At 39.0% G+C, this 18,268-nt stretch overlaps 2 protein-coding genes across 2 annotated transcripts; one reads left to right on the forward strand and one right to left on the reverse strand.

Moving 5' to 3' along the window:
• Window positions 1-1,576: 1,576 nt before the first annotated feature.
• Window positions 1,577-11,787, reverse strand: LOC127645491 (skin secretory protein xP2-like). The gene is made up of 5 exons (XM_052129131.1): window positions 11,709-11,787; window positions 9,534-9,628; window positions 5,752-6,151; window positions 4,452-5,011; window positions 1,577-2,507 (listed from the first exon to the last, which is right to left on the reverse strand). Exons 1-5 carry the CDS (start codon window positions 11,717-11,719, stop codon window positions 2,398-2,400), a joined length of 1,176 nt encoding a protein of 391 aa, XP_051985091.1. The 5' UTR covers window positions 11,720-11,787; the 3' UTR covers window positions 1,577-2,397.
• A 1,449-nt stretch (window positions 11,788-13,236) lies between these two features.
• On the forward strand, window positions 13,237-17,716 carry LOC127644639 (gastrula zinc finger protein XlCGF8.2DB-like). The gene is made up of 3 exons (XM_052127918.1): window positions 13,237-13,319; window positions 14,051-14,238; window positions 14,490-17,716. The coding sequence occupies exons 2-3, from the start codon at window positions 14,154-14,156 to the stop codon at window positions 15,248-15,250; spliced, it is 846 nt and encodes a 281-aa protein (XP_051983878.1). The 5' UTR covers window positions 13,237-13,319; window positions 14,051-14,153; the 3' UTR covers window positions 15,251-17,716.
• Window positions 17,717-18,268: the final 552 nt, after the last annotated feature.

An 18,268-nucleotide genomic window follows, 5' to 3' on the forward strand; every position in this document is an offset into this window, starting at 1 on the left:
AGCATCTTTCCTTGACCTTTCTCTCCTGAAGCCGCTTCAAGTGCTTGTAGGCACAGAGCAAAATAGTATGACCTTGCAAAATGAAATTGCTGTGGCTAAAGCAATGTTGCTCAATAAACTGTCCACTGATGCTAACCTCTCTGAAGTATGCAAGTGCATTCAGCAGTACAAAGAGGCCTTCCCCATTTTACATAAGCTGTATGTCACAGCACTCATCATCGGTGTGTCCTCCGCTGCATGTGAAAGTTCTTTTTAATACCTTGAGCCGCATTCTCACCCCTCTCCGAAGATCAATGCTGCATTCAAGGAGAGAGATTTGGTCATTTTGGCACACGAAAAGAAAATCACAAAAGGTCTGGACATGAATCAGTTTGTTTCTGAATTTGCCAAGACTAGCCGCAGACTGGTCCTGTAGATAGGATATATGGATGTACCACAATAGTTCACAAAAAGGGTAAAATTATAATAATAAAAAAATAAATAAATAAATAAATAAAAAAAAGTTATGTTGCCTCTGCTAATCATATCATAATTTCAATTCTAATAGTTTCACAAAAATAGCTTTTATTTCAACTCTCTAGATCTCCTGACCCCCTGTAGCCTAATATGTTATGTTTTCTTTTATATAGGCCTACTGTTTACATTTACATTTATTCATTTAGCAGACACTTTTATCCAAAGCCACTTACAACCAGAGAATAACATTAAAATACTGTTCTCATACCGTTCAAATGAGCATATCAACATTTTTTACCTGGGGCCGCATTCACAAAGAATCTTATAATAGGCTACAAGTAGCTTCATAACTTTAGACTCCTAATGTGTTTTACTAAGAGTAATTCACGGAGCATTTTAGCCCTAAAAGTAGCACCTAAGTCTGGAACAGCTTAGAAGAAGAAACAAATTAATTTACCTCTTGTCTATACAAATGTGACTTCAGATTCATTTAAAAAAACTCTCTCGTCTCGGTTGCCTACTTGTGTAGCACGTCTTCTCACAAGCAAACACCTCCCATAGGAAAAATGTGTTGCTCATCTGTTGTTCAATCTCATCTCTTGAGATCAATTTGAGCTTCTCATATTCATATCATTCTGTGATCATTTGTTTCTGAGTTACTTCTCCTAAGGGTCCCTTAGGAGCAAGACATAAGCTAAAAAGAGACAAGACACCAGTAAGACAAAGGAGGTTAAATTGAGAAAACCATTTGAGCAATACTTGAGAAGTGGGATAAACAGCGGAGATCTCAAAATTGTATACCCCTGATCTCAATTATGTCTTGGTTATTTGAAGGTTAATTAAAGAGAATAACATGAGATGAATCTGAGACTTTTATGAGACAAATCTGAGAATTATGAGCCTTAAAAGAGATCTTATTATTGTGTGTCCAACGTCTCTTCCATCTCTTGATTATTTCTCTTTAATGTCTTAATGAAGCTATATATGAGAATGATATCTGAGGTATATTTGAGAAATACAAGAACAAATTGAGAATGCAATTTAAAGATGAATTATCTTTATTAATTAGAAATAACTGTAAAAACAATACTCAATATTGAAAAGTTGAAAACTGTATTTGTGTAACACCAGTACAACACTTCAAAACAAAAAACACTGACCAGCAAGTGGAACGTGGGATACGTGGAACAACAATGTTAGGCTCACACATGAAAAGTATGGTGGCCTGGAGGTGCAAAACCAACATGAAAAGATAACAGGGTTTGGTTAGAATGCTAACTATAGTAAGGTACACTTGTACCAACTCAGCTCACTCCTCAGATGTAGGTGCTAGAGTGTGGGGACATCACTAGTACAGTACAGTACAACACTTCCAGATTGTAAAAATAAAACACTGACTAGCACATGGAACAATAATGTTTGGCTCACACACACATGAAAAGTACGGTGGCCTGGAGGTGCAAACTAACATTACAAAATCTGAAACACTTTTACAGAGCTTGAGACCAATTTAAATTTTAGAAAACATTTTTACATATCATAAAACAAATGACATTACCATAACACATTTACAAGTCCCGAAACAAATTTAAATTTCAGAAAACAAATTACCAAGAACACACTTTTACAAACACCAAGACAAATTTACAAATATCAACAACCAGAAAGGGAATGTACCAACTCCGAGGTTGAACCAGAGGTGAATGGGAGCAGCCAATAGGAGTTGTTGTCGTTGATGGTGTTCATTCTGACCCGATCGGTGCCGTTGCCGGCAGTAGACTACCGTATGTGAATTTGCCATGGTCATTACCGGTCTGGCGGTCCCGTTGCCTACTACTACTAACTATATTAACATATTACCATGAAAATGAATAAGAAAAATAAAAGAAGGGGTAGAGAGAGAGAGATAGCGGTCCACATAGGACAGGCTATATCAGTGGCCTACTCCTTGGAGCCTGCTATGGCCCTACATTTGTTCACAAAGGCTTTCTTGAGCTTGGCCTCCTCAATTGGTTCCCAGTCCGGTAGAGTTGCACATCTCAGGACATAAGCTGTAAGACAAGAGCATTAAAGTCTGTCATGAGTAATTTGACAAAAAATTACCACATAGACCATATACAACTGCACTTCAGGTTAAAAGGAAATAACACCGTGAGACGTCCATTTCAGTTCAGAGAATTGCAAATCAGCAAGTAAGATTTTTTGGCCAATCATGAATATAAATAAAACAACAGTGTTATCCTTAAAGGTGCTATAAAGTGATACTGGATAAAACTTCATTTCTGGTTTTAAACTTCTATTCTGACAGTTTAGTCAGACAACTCTGAAATTAGAACAAATAATTTATAAGCATTGCAAGCTGAAGCACAGCATCCTTGAGCATGGATGCAGCAGGTTTGGCATCAGGCTCTGACTCAGTAATTTGTTCCCTGAATGATCTGCTTTGCAAGACATTACAGGGAATGAAGCAGACCCCTGCAGGGGATCATGAAGACAGAGCTCAAAGGTGGATGCTGGGGAGGAGGTGGGTTTGCAAAACCTAATCAGTCCCTCCAGGATTTCGCGATGTCGCGATCGCAACTATTAACGCAAATTCAACAAATCCCTGTGAATTCAGTGCGATTTGCAATTTGGACCAATCACCGCAACGTTTCTGCAACTTTGACCAATCATTGCGGTCTCCTGCAAAGGGCGTTGTCATACGTCAGCAAACTCACTTCCTTGTTTTGTTCAGAAGACGCCGCAGACATGTATGTGTGCTACCAATGTCTCACATTTCCCTACAAAAATAACAGCAAAAGGCAGTGAAAAACAGTATCCAGGGGGCTATTGCACAAAAGTAGAATTTAACAAATCCAGGATAACTGAAAAAGCGAGGCTTGACCAAGTCTAGTATGTGCATCTTGGCTTGGTCACAACTTTAAATAGTAATAGTGCTTAACTGAACATCAATTATGCACCTATTGTATTTTAATACAGGCTGATAACAATAAGATAAAACTACTGCTGAGTGAACAGAAAAGGCCCCAGGATTAATAAATCCTGGCTGTTAGCCTGTTCTGGAGCAGGCTAGCTGCACAGAATAAATCTCCATGGTAACTAAGGTGCCTCTGCTTTTGTGCAAACAAGTCAAGACTAAATTCATCCAGGATAACTGGAAAATCCCAGCTTAATCCCTTATCCTAGTTTTGTGCAATACCCCCAGGTGTTCTTTACTGAAAGCGGGGTAAACTGTTTTGAAAGATGTGCAATATAGTTGTCAAACATAAACAGAAATCGACAATTAAAAAACACTTTGCCACGACTAAATATACGCGGAGAATTCATTAGTTGTCAGTTATAATCATCAAAATTAAAAGAAATAAAACACTTGATATATATCAGTCTGTGTGGAATGAATGTATACATTATACAAGTTTCACTTTTTGAATGGAATTTCTGATATAAATCAAATTTTTGATGATATTCTAATTATATGACCAGCACCTGTATATCACAATAAAGGAAAGTGAAAAATACAAAAAGCATAATATGAGCACTTTAGGTAAAAATCTATCTACCTTTGCAGTTTTAACCTATAAAAAAAATTGCAACTTTCGTCACAACTTTTTAGAAAACCTGCCACAATATTAGGCATTTTAGCCCGCAACAATCACAAAAAAAGCCCGCAAAATCCTGGAGGGCTAATGGGTGACAGCAACAGCAGCAAGATGTATGCAGCAGCAAGGCAGCAGAGCAGGAAGTAGCAACGGCAGCAGAAGCATAGCCAGGGATGAGAAGGTAAGCTTGGGGGGGGGGGTTTAAATAGCCCGCCCTATTTGGATGAGGAGGGCATGTGACTGATCAGCTGATCAGCATGAGCGCAGCTTGAGTTGTCTGCCAGAAGTAGTTTCGCAGACTTTGCATCAATCATTGCTACACTGTCATGATTGGATATAATCATTCCCACTATCGTGGCCTAAAAACACACAGAGCCTAATTTTGAAAAAACGTACTTAGGATTCCGTCAACTTTTTTACGGTCAAGGACCTGCTTTCCTTCCTTTCCTGAGGGGTTGTTGCCAGGGCGACCAAAGGGCACTGCATTTTGACACTCCTCAACAGTGAAGAAATGATCAAAAAGTGCATGAAACAGTAATGGGCTGGGTGTATCGCCTCCACCAGGTGATGGACCAGAGGTGTTGAGGTCATACAGTGATGGGCTGGGTGTATGGCCTCCACCAGGTGATGGACCAGAGGTGTTGAGGCTGTACGGTGATGGGCTGGGTGCATGGCCTCTGTAGGGTGATGGACCAATGGTGTTGAGGCTGTACGCTGATGGACTGGCTGCATGGCCTCCACCAGGTGATGGACCAGAGGTGTTGAGGCTGTACGGTGATGGGCTGGGTGTATGGCCTCCACCAGGTGATGGACCAGAGGTGTTGAGGTCATACAGTGATGGGCTGGGTGTATGGCCTCCACCAGGTGATGGACCAGAGGTGTTGAGGTCATACAGTGATGGGCTGGGTGTATGGCCTCTGTAGGGTGATGGACCAATGGTCCCCCCTTTGGCAGAGCTATAATAAAATTACATGGAACCAGAAATTACATTTCTGTAAACACAAATTGCCCAGAAGAGATTTGACCAATAACTACAAAGAACTGACTGGCATAGACATAAATGAAGGGTAGATGCTGCCTTGACAACTGGGGCTGTCTACTCTTTTTATGTATATGATGGCCAGTACCAATAATGAAAATAAATGTACTATGACCAAAATCTGTCATATTTATAATCATTTTATACTTTAAAAACATAAAACATTTCAATACTGGAAATAGCTGATCAACAAGATCACAATATGTTGTGACGTGAGCTCGTAAAAAGATGAACGTAAACGATTCTGATCATTAAGCAAAAATAATAGCAAATAATTTTCATCAGGGCCCACGAGTCACTCACATACTATTTACTGAAATACAGTAATGGGCTCTACGCACAGCTCCACTACTTCCTGAATTTAAGGCAGCTCCTTTGTTTCCTGATTAATCCACTTGTGTCTGACCATTGTGACTCAGACACACGTGGATTAATCAGTTTGTCCAATAATGTAAGGCAGGAAATAAAAGAGCAGCCTTAAGTTCAGGAAGTAGTGGAGCTGTGCATAGAGCCTATTCTATTATCATAGATTGGATAACAAAGTTATCCTAATGCTGTTTTTTTTGGTTTTGAACTTTGCCAAATCTGATCGGAAAATGATAAAAAGTGTTGAACTCATGGGCCCAGGCAATTATGTAATAATTATGACAAACCTACCCATAGGGTGGTGGTCCAGCTGTGTTGCGGCCTGTTGCAAGTCCCCCGTCAGGTGATGGATTCAGCGATGGGATTTTCTCGCCATGCTCAGACAGTGGGCTCCTATCTATTATAATGGTGTCAGACCCTGACGTTATGTCTGATGGCTCATCGCCTTTTAAAATATTTAAAAAGGACTCCTGTGGAGTTGGGTGGCCTTTTGGCAGCTTAGCCTGATCTTCCCCTGAAATATATTCAACAGTGGCCTTATAAAATTTACCATCTGACCACTTTGCTAAAACAGGGTCTCCTGATCTAAGATCTTGCAGCTGCACAGGAGCCTCATCTCTTGCCAAAATGTCAGATCCTTTAAAGATTTTGCCGGTATAACCATCCTCCCATCTGACAAATGCAACACAACCTGAGAGAGAGAGAGAGAGAGAGAGAGACTTTTTGACTTTTAAAACCCTTTTAATTTACCCCATTTTCCAAAACATTACAGAGCTAATATACAAAACACACACGTAATAATATAAAAAAAAAAAAAAAACATAAATAAATAAATAAAGAAAATTACCAATTAAAAACCAAATTTCCAAACTCACTAATTGTCACTAAAGCATCTCTCACGCCCCACCTCATTGTAAATAAAGGTACATTATCAATTTGTTTGTAATATGCAAATTCAATAGCAACCCTAAATTCTACCAATGATTTAAAAAGAACCAACAAATCAACATCTTGAGCAGCATTTTTACATTGATGTGTTTTCAGGATTGCTAACTTGGCTTGGCCCATTAAAAAATTGCCAAGCACACACTGTTCGCGCCATGATTGTTTATACTTGCAACCAAAAATAAAAAGGGTGTTTGTAAAAGGAAAAACCCAATTTCATAATTAGTTTTTCCAAAAGTACATAAAGTGGAACCAGCCTTGAACACTCACAAAATAAATGAAAAACAGTATCAGAAGCCTTACAGAAAGGACATTCAGGTAAAACCACTTCATTAAATTTAGAAACAAAGTTGTTTGTAGCCAACACACTGTGAAGTATTCTCCACTCTAGATCTCCACACTTTTTTGGGATCAGAGGCTTGTACAACAGCCTCCATGAGGGATCCACATCTCTGGGCACTGAAAGGTACATCCTCCATTTAGTGTCTACCCTTTCCTTCAACTGTCAAAAGTGTGCCGATTTAACACAAACAAAATAAACTGTTTTCTTCCCCATACTTTGGAAATCCAGAAGTTCAAACCTCTTTAACAAAAGAACCTTAGTGTTCTCTTCAATTTCCACATTTTTAGGAACAACTTTTAATGCCAGAAAAGTCTTAGATAACAAGCCATTATTTAAAGCAGAATCTACAAATGCTGTGAAATCTGGGGGGAAACAGGCCTTAAAGCTCTTAACTACGCTTTCCACTATTCTTACTGACCTCAACCCAACCTGGTCAGCCAGTGACTGAGCCGTTCGCCACTGACCTCTTGTTATATCAAGCAGATCTATAACTCTAGTTATTCCAGCATTTAGAAACATTTCAATTACAGAACCCGATAATGGAGGCTGTAGCTTAAAAAAAGGGTTAAAAAACAAAGGTTCTGCACATCCATAATTTTCATCACCCACTCTTGAAAATTTTAACAAACTCAATGATTGAAAAATTGATTCATAGAACTTGAAAAAAGAACCACACACATTTTTAACACAAGGCTTCTCAATTAAGAACAGCTCTTTGTCAAGATCTGTTCCTCCAAGTTCTTTAAGAATATACAAACAATAATCAATCCATGGCATACCATCAGAGCAGTACAGCAGTTTTTGCAATGTTTGTAGTCTCATTGCTGCAATTTTGGATTCAACATGTATAAGGCCTTGACCTCCCTCTGCAACGGGAAGATACAGCACTCCAGGAGGAAGCCAATGATAGCCATTCCAAAAGAAATCAACAAATGCCTTTTGAACCTTTAAAAGCAGTTCTTTAGGGGGATCTAACACTGTAACCTTATGCCACAGCATCGAAGTGGCCAGATTATTGATCACCAGGCATCTCCCTCTATATGAAAGCTGTGGGAGAATCCACTTCCACTTTTGGATTTTACCAATAACCCGGTCAACCACTCCTTCCCAGTTCTTCTCCATGTACTGGTCAGTTCCAAAATAAATGCCAAGAACTTTTAAACCATCCTGTGCCCATTTACAATGATTTGGTAAATTAGGAGGTCCTGAACTATGCCAATCTCCCATTAACAAAGAAGCACATTTTTCCCAATTTATGCGTGCAGAGGTAGCTTTCTGAAAAATATTCAAACATGAAATAATAGTTTCAATATCATTTGAGTTTCTAATTATCAGAGTTACATCGTCTGCATATGCTAAAAGTTTTACTTTGGGTACTTAGGGGCAACCAGGAACACCAATACCACATAATCTTTTTCTCAACTGACTTAAAAAAGGCTCAATAGAAATAGAATAGAGTAGACCTGATAAAGGACACCCTTGTCTTATTCCTCTTGTCACTGAAAAAGGTCTAGTTAATGTTCCATTTACTCTTAACATGCTATAAATATCAATGTACATGAGCTTGATAAAAGACACAAAATGATGACCGAAGACCGAAGCCAAAAGCCTCAAGAGTCTTAAAAAAATAAGAGTGGTTCACTCTATCAAAGGCTTTTTCTTGGTCCAAAGAAAGTAGACCAATGTCCAAGTTATGCCTTTTTGCCACTGAAATTATATCTCTAACCAAAAAAAGGTTGTCAAATATTGTTCGGTTAGGAATACAGTGAGACTGATCGTTGTGAATAACAGTTTCTATGCAGTTCTTCAATCTGTTGGTTAAGGCTTTCGAAAAGATTTTTAGATCAACGCACAGCAAGGAGACGGGGCGCCAGTTCTTTAAGCAACCATGGTCTCCTTTTTTGGGGATCAAAGATAAAACCACTCTCCGACAGCTTAGAGGAAGGGTCTCTCTTTCAATGCTTTCCGCCAAAACATCATACACATCCTGGCCAATTAAGTTCCAGAAAGATTTATAAAACTTGGATGAAAGACCATCCAAACCAGGTGATTTTCCAGGATTCAACTCCTGGACAGCTCTCGAAAGTTCAGCCATTGTCAAAGGGCTCTCAAGATCCATCTTGTCCCTGTTTGATAATTGAGGCAAGTCACTCAGAAGAACATCAGCTTCTACTCCATTACAGGGCTCTGAACGGAATAAATCTTCATAAAAGGAAATAGCAAAAGCATTCATTTCTGTTTGTGTTGTTAATGTTCTACCATCTGGAAGCTTCAGTTGATGAAGATGCTTATGCGCCCTTGGCTTTTTTTCAAGTCCAAAGAAAAAAGCAGTAGGAGAATCCATATTATTTAGGCGGGTGAACTTTGCCCTTAAAAGGGCAGTTTTTCCTTGTTCTTCCGCCAAGCTGCGTAACAGAAATTTCTTTTGTTCAAAAGAGTCAGTGGAGAGGGATCCTGTGGCACTGTGACTGCTTTCTCCAAGGATTTCTTGTTCAATGGCTTTCTTTTTCTCCACTAGGGCACCCCTGGTATGTGCAGTAAACTGCTGGCAGAATATTTTTATCTGCACCTTGGCGACATCCCACCATTGACTTAAGGATGGAAAATTTGCTCTCTCCTCTCTCCAAGAATCCCAAAAGAGAGAGAGAGAGAGAGAGAGAATATGTTTAATTTCTATTTCTATTTGGCCACAACAATTTAGACTGGTATTTTTAGACATTATTTGGACAATAATGTTATGATTATTACCCCCGTATGTAACAGAAACTATTACGTTAATACTTACCAGATTGCTCATTTGGGGGAGGGGAGCTCAGGTCCTTCATTTTCTGAGTGGGAACCCGTAGCCTCTTTTTTGCCAGCACTTTGTTTTTCTCCATCCTGTTAATGAAAAAAATATATTTTAGATCATAAACGCTAAGTATAATATAAATAGACACTATTTTAACCTAATTCACTTCATATCTTTGAGGCAAGAATGGTATCAAAATGAGCAAAAATCAAATCAAATTATTTTCCTAATTGAGTGTTAGTTTTATAACCTATAAAACCACCAAGATTAAAATAATTTAAAGATCATGAACCATGATAGCATCCCTATTCTTGGGTGAGCTTTTGCAGAAAATCTGCTCACAACATACGGACTCGTGACACAATATTTATGAACTTGCAGATCTGAAATTTCAGAGATATTTAGCTAGTGTAGAGCAAAAATAGGAGGGCGAGTCCAGTCAACTAAGTCAAATTTAAATTTAATTAAATCGTGACCTTTATTTTTTTAAATCAAAAGTCAAATCAAATCATGGTTTTCAAGAATTGCCACACCCTAGAATTTCACAGTCAAAGAAAATGAATAAAATAAATGAACATCTGGTAACATGTAGGCTAATCAATATTTCAATTAGATATTTCACAAGTGTACTGCTCGCGGACTGGGCAAAACGGAATGGTATTCCACACCGAGTTGTTGGCAGCCACCACAGGTGGATCTTAATTAGCTAGGGCGAGTTCATGTTACGCTCGGGACTGGAGCGAATGGAACGAAACAGAATGGTATTGCATACTGGGTTTTGTGCGTTGCAGCCCGTTCCATAAGCTCCAGTCCCGAGCGTAACATGAACCCGCCCTAGCAAATTAAGATCTACCAGCTGCCACCAACTCAGCGTGCGACACCATCCTGTTTCTCCCAGTCCGGTCATTAATATGAGCTCAGCTTCCCCAATTAAGATCCACCGATCGCCAGTTCTCAAACTGTTTTCATTTCAAGGACCCCCAGTTTGATATGCAACGTAGAACCTAACATTAGCAGTTAGCTAACGTTAACATTAGCTAACTTAGCCAACCATCCCATTTTCGACGGGCTGAATACAGTTCGGAGTAGGGCTGAACGATACATCGAATTTTCATCGTCATCGCGATATGAACTCCCGCGATGAACACATCGCAACAGACAGCCTGACACGATGAATAATGTTCAGATTACACGTTTTTGACTCCTAAAATCTTGTCGTGTCGTGGACAAGAAACATGTCAGACTACACGTTGCTTTCTGACCAGTCATCGCGTGCCGTCACACACACACATTCACTGGCACGCACAGACACACACACACTCACTGTCCCTCGCTCACTCACTCACTCACTGCGCAGCACACACACACACACACACACTCACTGTCCCTCGCTCACTCACTCGCGCACACACACACTCACTGTCCCTCGCTCGCTCACTCGCTCACTCACTCACTCACTCACTCGCGCACACACACACTCACACACACACACACACACTCACTGTTGCACTCTTATGGCAAACCAAGAGGGTCAGAAATACGCCATAGATTAATCGCGTTTAAAGCCAAAAACGCCGTATTTGACGGAGTTTGGCTTTAAACGCGATTAATCTATGGCGTATTTCTGACCCTCTTGGCTTGCCATACACTCTCACTCACTCACTCTCGTCTCGCTCACATATTCAACCCGTCGTGGAGGACCGTTAAAGAATTAAACATGCTATAGTCTTTCTGTCATGAAGCATCGCTTACGCGACGTAGGTTGTCGCCTACTATGACACACTATACGAGATGAAACGATCGAATCTTGCGTCCCGACGCCCGTTGTCGTTATTACGAATCTCCACGACACCCATACGTCAAACGGATCGTGCCAAAATCGCGCTAAAATCGTGTATTCTGAACCAGGCAGGTAATAAACGTTTGACCTATCACGCAAATAACCTATTAAAGCACTAAGACATGGGAACAGTATAGTTAACTATCACATTTATCGCAAGTCATATCGTCATTGCAATATTAAACAATGTTATCACACATCGCAGCTTTTCCTCATATCGTGCAGACCTAGTTCGGAGTTTCTTTGTCAATTACTTTTTGGACAGACACCTAATTACCTAATCCCCACCTTCCATTATTATGATAATGTCAAAAGAATTTCATTCTTACCTCTTCGGCATGGCAGGGGCAAAAGCCAACAGGTGCAGCAGCAGTGACCAACGCACTTCTCTCACCCCAGCGAAATTACGAATTGGCGCCAAGACCCGCCCTCCAATCTTCTTCTTCTTCTTCTATTTTTATCTGGCAGTTGACAACTTGTTGTTGTATTACCGCCACCGCTGGACTGGTATACCCACATATTATATTTCCTTTATACTATTAAATTCTTTTTAAAAGTCTTGTATTCTTTAAAAAAGATAACAAAATTTTTATTTGTTCAGGTCTTATCCCCTGACCAATCCGCTATCCTAACCTTAACCACTCGAGGTGAAAAGTGTAATCAATCGTGAGCCATGCAATGAGCTGCTTCGTAGGGCGGGTCTTGGCGCTACCGGTCACGTCTCCCGCGCGTGCAACGTTCAGCTTCTTCTTCTTCTTTTTTCGGCGGTTACTGCACTGCCAGCTGTGGAGTGTGGGGCAGAAATGGCTCGAGTTTGGAAGAAACAGCAAAGCTCTCTTGAGCACATCATGGCTTATGTTTTGATGGGTTAAGTTTTGGAACTCAAAATTGTAATGAATTGTATGGCTTGTGTCAGAAATCAACACATTTTGTACGTTGAACATTATGTAAACCATCTCAAATTATTTGCCTGAATTGACTTCTTTTCTTAAATTTGCGCTGAGATAAACTGAGATATGATTGAGCTATAATATTAAATAATGTCTTATATTGAGACTAATTTGAGAGCTTGCACTACTCTATTTTTTCTTTTTGCTGAAACACTAGAAAGAGACAACTGTAAGAGAATCTGAGAACTCAAATAGTGAGCAGTATGATACATTTCTCACTGAGATATAACTGAGATCAAATTGAGACATATTTGAAAGCGGCACAGTATGTCTCATTTTTCTCTTAGTTGAGATCAGGAAAAGAGACAGCTGTGAGAGAATTTAGAGAACTTGCACTGTGCTCAGTGTGAGACTTAATTCTCAGGAGAGACATTTGAGAAGAATGAGAAAACCACTTTGGTCTCAATTAGTGCTCATTTATATCTAGGAGATGTAAATGTGACATAAAGGAGATCTCATCTTCAATTTTGCTTTGCTATGGGCTGTCACTCATCACCAGGCAATCACCGTGATCTGATATATGAATCTGTCAATAATAATAATAAATAATAATAATATCATCATCATATTATTAATGTTGACCTGGTTTAACTAACTTTTATGTGATAGCCCTATAGTCTAATAGGGGCCCTGTGCCTATCTCTGGGTTCCTGGCTTCGAAAAAGATATGCACTAAAACAGATTGTGTGTAGTATAGCTTAATTTTGCGCCGATTTTTTCAATTGTTTATGTTGCACCCCCAAACAAGCCAAATGCCCCCCCAAACATGATATCCTGGTAACCCCTCTGAGTGATGGTACCAGGCGGGAAGTGTGCAGCTCGCTCGGTCGAGGACTCTTATTTTGAAATAATTTTCTTTACCGGTTGTGCCGCCATCTAGTGGATCTTTCATTTTGTTCAGTTCCAGCAGGAAGTAGCGTGCTGAGCACAGCCGCATTAATGTGCATCAAATATTTTTCTTTCACGTCTCTCCTGAAATACTGTTTGTCTGTAAGTCATATCAAGTTAATAATTTTAACATTAAACTCAGTGCATCAAAATCACATGAAAATGTTACTGTGAAGAAAATACCTGTATATTTGCTGCAAATGATGTCTTATGTGAGAGCTGCATGTCGCTCCTAATGCATAGATTGATTTGTGTATTTAGTTTTGTTCCGTTTTTTCTGTGTTCTGTAAAGATGTGCATGATAACTTGCTTTGAAATGTCATGCCTTGAAAGATTATTTGAATCCAATTAAAAATCTTAATTTGCTATCTATCTTTGCAAAACACCACATTGTATGGACAGTAAAATAAATTTAAGTACAATTATAAAACCAAATTAAACCCAATTTAGCTAAATAACAAGTTAAATGTGAAAACTGCTACTGAGAGAATAGCTTTAAAAAAGCAAATAAGAAGAATATTTAAAAATATATACCTACATCCACAAGAGATGCTCCTAAAGAAAGCTATGGGCTGAAACGTTTGCTTGCTAGTCTGTTTTTAACTTGTACACCACACTTTTTCACAATGCAAGTTTAGAATAAAATAATGTATTTTTTGACACTTTCTGTCTGTTTGTCATTCAGTGTGCTGACATGCACCTTGTCTTATTTGAAAAGTCTTATTTGGGCACAACAATTCCTTCTATTCAAAATAAACATCACCAATTCATACTTTCAGTGAAGCCCCTCCCACTGCAGTGCACTTATAAATGCTGTGATTATTTCCATATAGGTAAAGAAAGAGGTATCAGGTGGCATGTAAATAGCAACAACTCCAAATGTAGCCACTGAAGTCTACTGGCATACTACTGGCATATACTATTATTCGTCAAAAAATGAAGTCTGTTAAAGAGGAAAAAGAGGACTTGGGTTATCCAGAGACACAGATAATGAAACAGAAACATTCTGAGGATCAAAGAGGTTGGTGGCCATTTTTTATTTTACATACTGACTGTCCAGGAACATTTCTAACATAGTTGGAAACTCATAGAAGCAGTAAAATTGTACTTGAGCAAACAAAACCAGAATCTACATGAGAATAAAATAACTAATCTTAAGCATATCAGATAAAATATCAAATATGTACTTAGCCACTGCTTACTGGGATTAAATCAAGGTTCAGTAGTATTTCTAGTTTCAAGAATAATGTCAATTTTCTATGTTCATTTTAGACTTGATGGAAGTGAAAGAGGAAATTCAAAAACTGAACGACTTGGAGGAGAAACATCAGTGTCATAAATCTGATCATTTCATTACTGATGAAAAATCTTCTAGTTGCTCACAGACTGAAACGACTTTCACGCAGAAAAGAACTCGAAGAACAAGAGCCAAAAAAATATTAACTTGCCATCAATGTGGAAAGAGCTTCCCATACAAAGGAAAGCTGGAGTGTCACCTGAGAATTCACACCGGAGAGAAGCCTTTCACATGCACTCAGTGTGGAAAGAGTTTCACAAACAAAGGACACCTTAAGAGTCACATGATGATTCACACTGGAGAGAAGCCTTTCATGTGCGCTCAGTGTGGAAAGACTTTTACATACAAAGGTCACCTTAAGTGTCACATGAGAATTCATACTGGAGAGAGGCCTTTCACGTGCCCTCAGTGTGGAAAGGGTTTCACACAACAAAGCCATCTCACAGTTCACATGCGCTATCACTCTGGATTAAAGCCATTTAACTGTGATCAATGTGGCAAACAATTTATGTGGGAATCACATCTAAATGAACACCTGACCATTCATACTAACGAGAAGCCTTATGTGTGTTCTTTTTGTGGAAAGGGTTTCATTATTTCAGGACATTTAAAAGAACATGAGATAGTGCATACTGGAGAGAAGCCATACCACTGCACTTTATGTGAGAAGAGTTACACACAGGCAGCTGGTCTACAAAACCATTTAAAAAAGCATCAAGGTGAACTAAAAATGTAAAGAAAAAAAATGACAAAGTAGCACTAGTGGTGTTCTGGGTCATTTTTGAGCCATCATAAGAAATGAATGGGAAAGATTAAAACACAGAGCATTTGTTTTTTATTTTGTCAAATTAAATACATAAATCAGCCACAATGCAGAACACACACCCATAGATATGAAAGAGCGAGACTATATAGCACATCAATAATGCAGAACATTTGCGCTGACACACACACTCACCAGTTAATCTATTACAACCAGGCATGAAATAGTAGATATATGCAGCCATTTACTTGTCATTTCATGTGGCAGATGGCAGCAATCTGACCTCAATGCACACACAGACTGAAGACTGAGTCTGAGACAGTTAACCTTATCCATTCATAATGTATGATAATACTTTATTCCTTACTGTTTATTACTATTTTACATTTACTGATTGTAACTAAATTTGAATGGAGTTTCGTAAAGTTCAGGAGGAGCATATTCATTTAATTGGACCAATCACATCGCCAGAGTAAGAGTATATAAACTGCTGCGACGATTCTTCCAGCATTACTCCACCACCCCATCTCATCATGTCTATTCATTAATAACTCAAGTCTGGTTTTTAACCCCATCAGATCATGTCTCGAGCCACGAGCCCTCCTCCATGGACAGCGAGCCTAATACTTTTACACTAACCTCATGCAAGGGCGAGTCTAGCCCCTTTTTAGGGGTGCTTCAGCACCCCTAAAACTTGGAGTAAGAAATGTTGTTATTCTAAAATTTTTCTTCGTCTTTGACAAGGTTAAATAATGTCCAAAATATACTCCGTAGTTTGTGGTTTAAAATGTATGTGTTAAGCATGAAAATGAAAACACCCCCGCTTAGCAAATGGTATCATCCTCTTCTCTTCTTCTACTTCTCCTCTGTACCTGCACCGCTCAGCACGACTGTCATCCAGCGCGAAACACACGCAGAGGGAGAACCAGTTATGTAGTGTTGTGAATCAACTAAGTTGCTCCAAAGCTGTGTCTCACACTTCTTTCCTTTTACCTAGAGTTGTTCCGATTCCGAAACCATATCGGTGAGTACTGGAGTCAGTATCCTGAATCACCATGGTACACCTATAATAAGTGTTTATTTTCGGACTATTTTAGTCTAGCGGGTCGCCGCCGCTGTGGAGTAGCACAGGACCTGGGTGACTCGTCCATAGTCATAAACGGAGAGAAGTAGCGCCGGTTACAATGTTCTTCCACAAGATGCGTGGAGTTCTGTTTATTAACTGCTAGAACGTGAAACAAAAACAGCAGCGCGACAAATAAACTGCGTACCTGTGTAGTGCGTACGTGTGTCTCTGTTGTTAAAGTTTATCGTTAATTTGATACTCATTTTAACAATCGGGAGTCATGTAAACATGACATCACGTGCGTCTTTTCTGGTCAGTCGTCATGGAAACATGAAGCCCTGGCGTTTGGACCAGAGTGAAAACAAACATATCACTGTATACCACCAGTAAGTGTGAAAACACTCATTGTGGCTTTTTAAATGAATTGTTATTCATTCCTAGATTTATATCTGTTATTTTTCAATTGTGGCTGACTATCAAACTAGACAATAAAAGAAAGTTTAATGTTTTTCTTTTGCTGTATTTATTCATTCCTCACACACAGAGGATTTAACCTGAACCAGGCTTAACTCCTGAACTCCTAGCATTACTCTCTCTCTCTCTCTGTGTGTGTGTGTGTGTGAGCGTGTATTTATCACTTTGTGGGGACCAAATGTCCCCATAAGGATAGTAAAACCCGAAATTTTTGACCTTGTGGGGACATTTTGTCGGTCCCCATGAGGAAAACAGCTTATAAATCATACTAAATTATGTTTTTTGAAAATGTAAAAATGCAGAAAGTTTTCTGTGAGGGTAAGGTTTAGGGGTAGGGTTAGGTTTAGGGGATAGAATATAAAGTTTGTACAGTATAAAAACCATTGTGTCTATGGAAAGTCCCCATAAAACATGGAAACCAAACATGTGTGTGTGTGTGTGTGTGTGTGTGTGTGTGTGTGGCCTGCCAGTGAGCAATGGACATACGACAGTTCTTTAAAAGAAAAAAGACAGATTCAGGTGAGAGACTAGGGACAGTCCATAATGACCTCTGTCTTGTTTTTTGGGTTTTTGTTCTTCTGAAAAGTGTTAAGCTAAAGTAACAGATAATGCAAACCAGCTATCTGTTGTTGTACCAAATTACTTATCTAGGCAATGGTCCCCTGCTTTTATTTTTTTTTATTTATTTCAAACCCTCAATGGAGAATACAGCTTCTCTTGTGAAAGGAATTTGTGATTTAAAAAAGTTTCTAAGCCCAATAATAATAATAAAAAAGACATTTAAAATGCTACACCTCTGTGTGCCTTTTGATCATATACTTGGAATCTGTAAATGGTCTCCATAACATTTTTGTGACATGACAAACTGACCTCAACTCTCCTGCCTACAATATATTTGTGTATGATTGTCAGTGCCAAGGGAAAGAGAGGGAGATGGAGAAGGAGACAGGGAAAGGGAGAGCATGCAGGAAGAACCAGGTGTGGAAACAACAACAATAAATTTACATATAGTGAATAGTGGCAAGCAAAAAGGTAACTACTCATACTCCTATACTAACTTATTGGCATTAAGTAGCCTATATTACATTTACTTTTTGTAATATTATTTTACACCACATTTTTTCATAATAAAGGAGGAGGAAAACAACAGGGAGAGTCCATAAGGGATGAGAGGGAATTGACTAGTGAAAGAAATGAAGAGACAGAGGGAGTGCAACATAGAGACCACCAAGCCAAAGCAGCAGAGACAGAAGAGAGCTGTTCAGACTTAGGGGATAAGGACACTGGTCCTAAACAGTTAAAGCTGTCTCAATACCCTCATACTCAGTTTGGCACACAAAAAGTGCCTTTCAAGAACCATTTTTTGTAAATAATTTACAGAAGATGAATTACATTTTGTTGTCCAAGTACCTGTTACTTTGTTCAATGACAATAAAGTTGAATCTAATCTA

Source organism: Xyrauchen texanus, chromosome 6, assembly GCF_025860055.1.
Source record: "Xyrauchen texanus isolate HMW12.3.18 chromosome 6, RBS_HiC_50CHRs, whole genome shotgun sequence".
Classification (NCBI taxonomy): Eukaryota; Metazoa; Chordata; class Actinopteri; order Cypriniformes; family Catostomidae; genus Xyrauchen; species Xyrauchen texanus.

Coding starts and splice junctions, on each gene's coding strand:
- LOC127644639 (XM_052127918.1), top strand. CDS start 14,154: ATGAAGTCTGTTAAAGAGGAAAAAGAGGACTTGGGTTATCCAGAGACA. Junction 14,239..14,489: donor ACATTCTGAGGATCAAAGAG/GTTGGTGGCCAT, acceptor TGTTCATTTTAG/ACTTGATGGAAGTGAAAGAG.
- LOC127645491 (XM_052129131.1), bottom strand. Junction 6,152..9,533: donor TCCCCCAAATGAGCAATCTG/GTAAGTATTAAC, acceptor TCTCTCTCTCAG/GTTGTGTTGCATTTGTCAGA. Junction 2,508..4,451: donor AAAAGTTGACGGAATCCTAA/GTACGTTTTTTC, acceptor CTTGTCTTACAG/CTTATGTCCTGAGATGTGCA.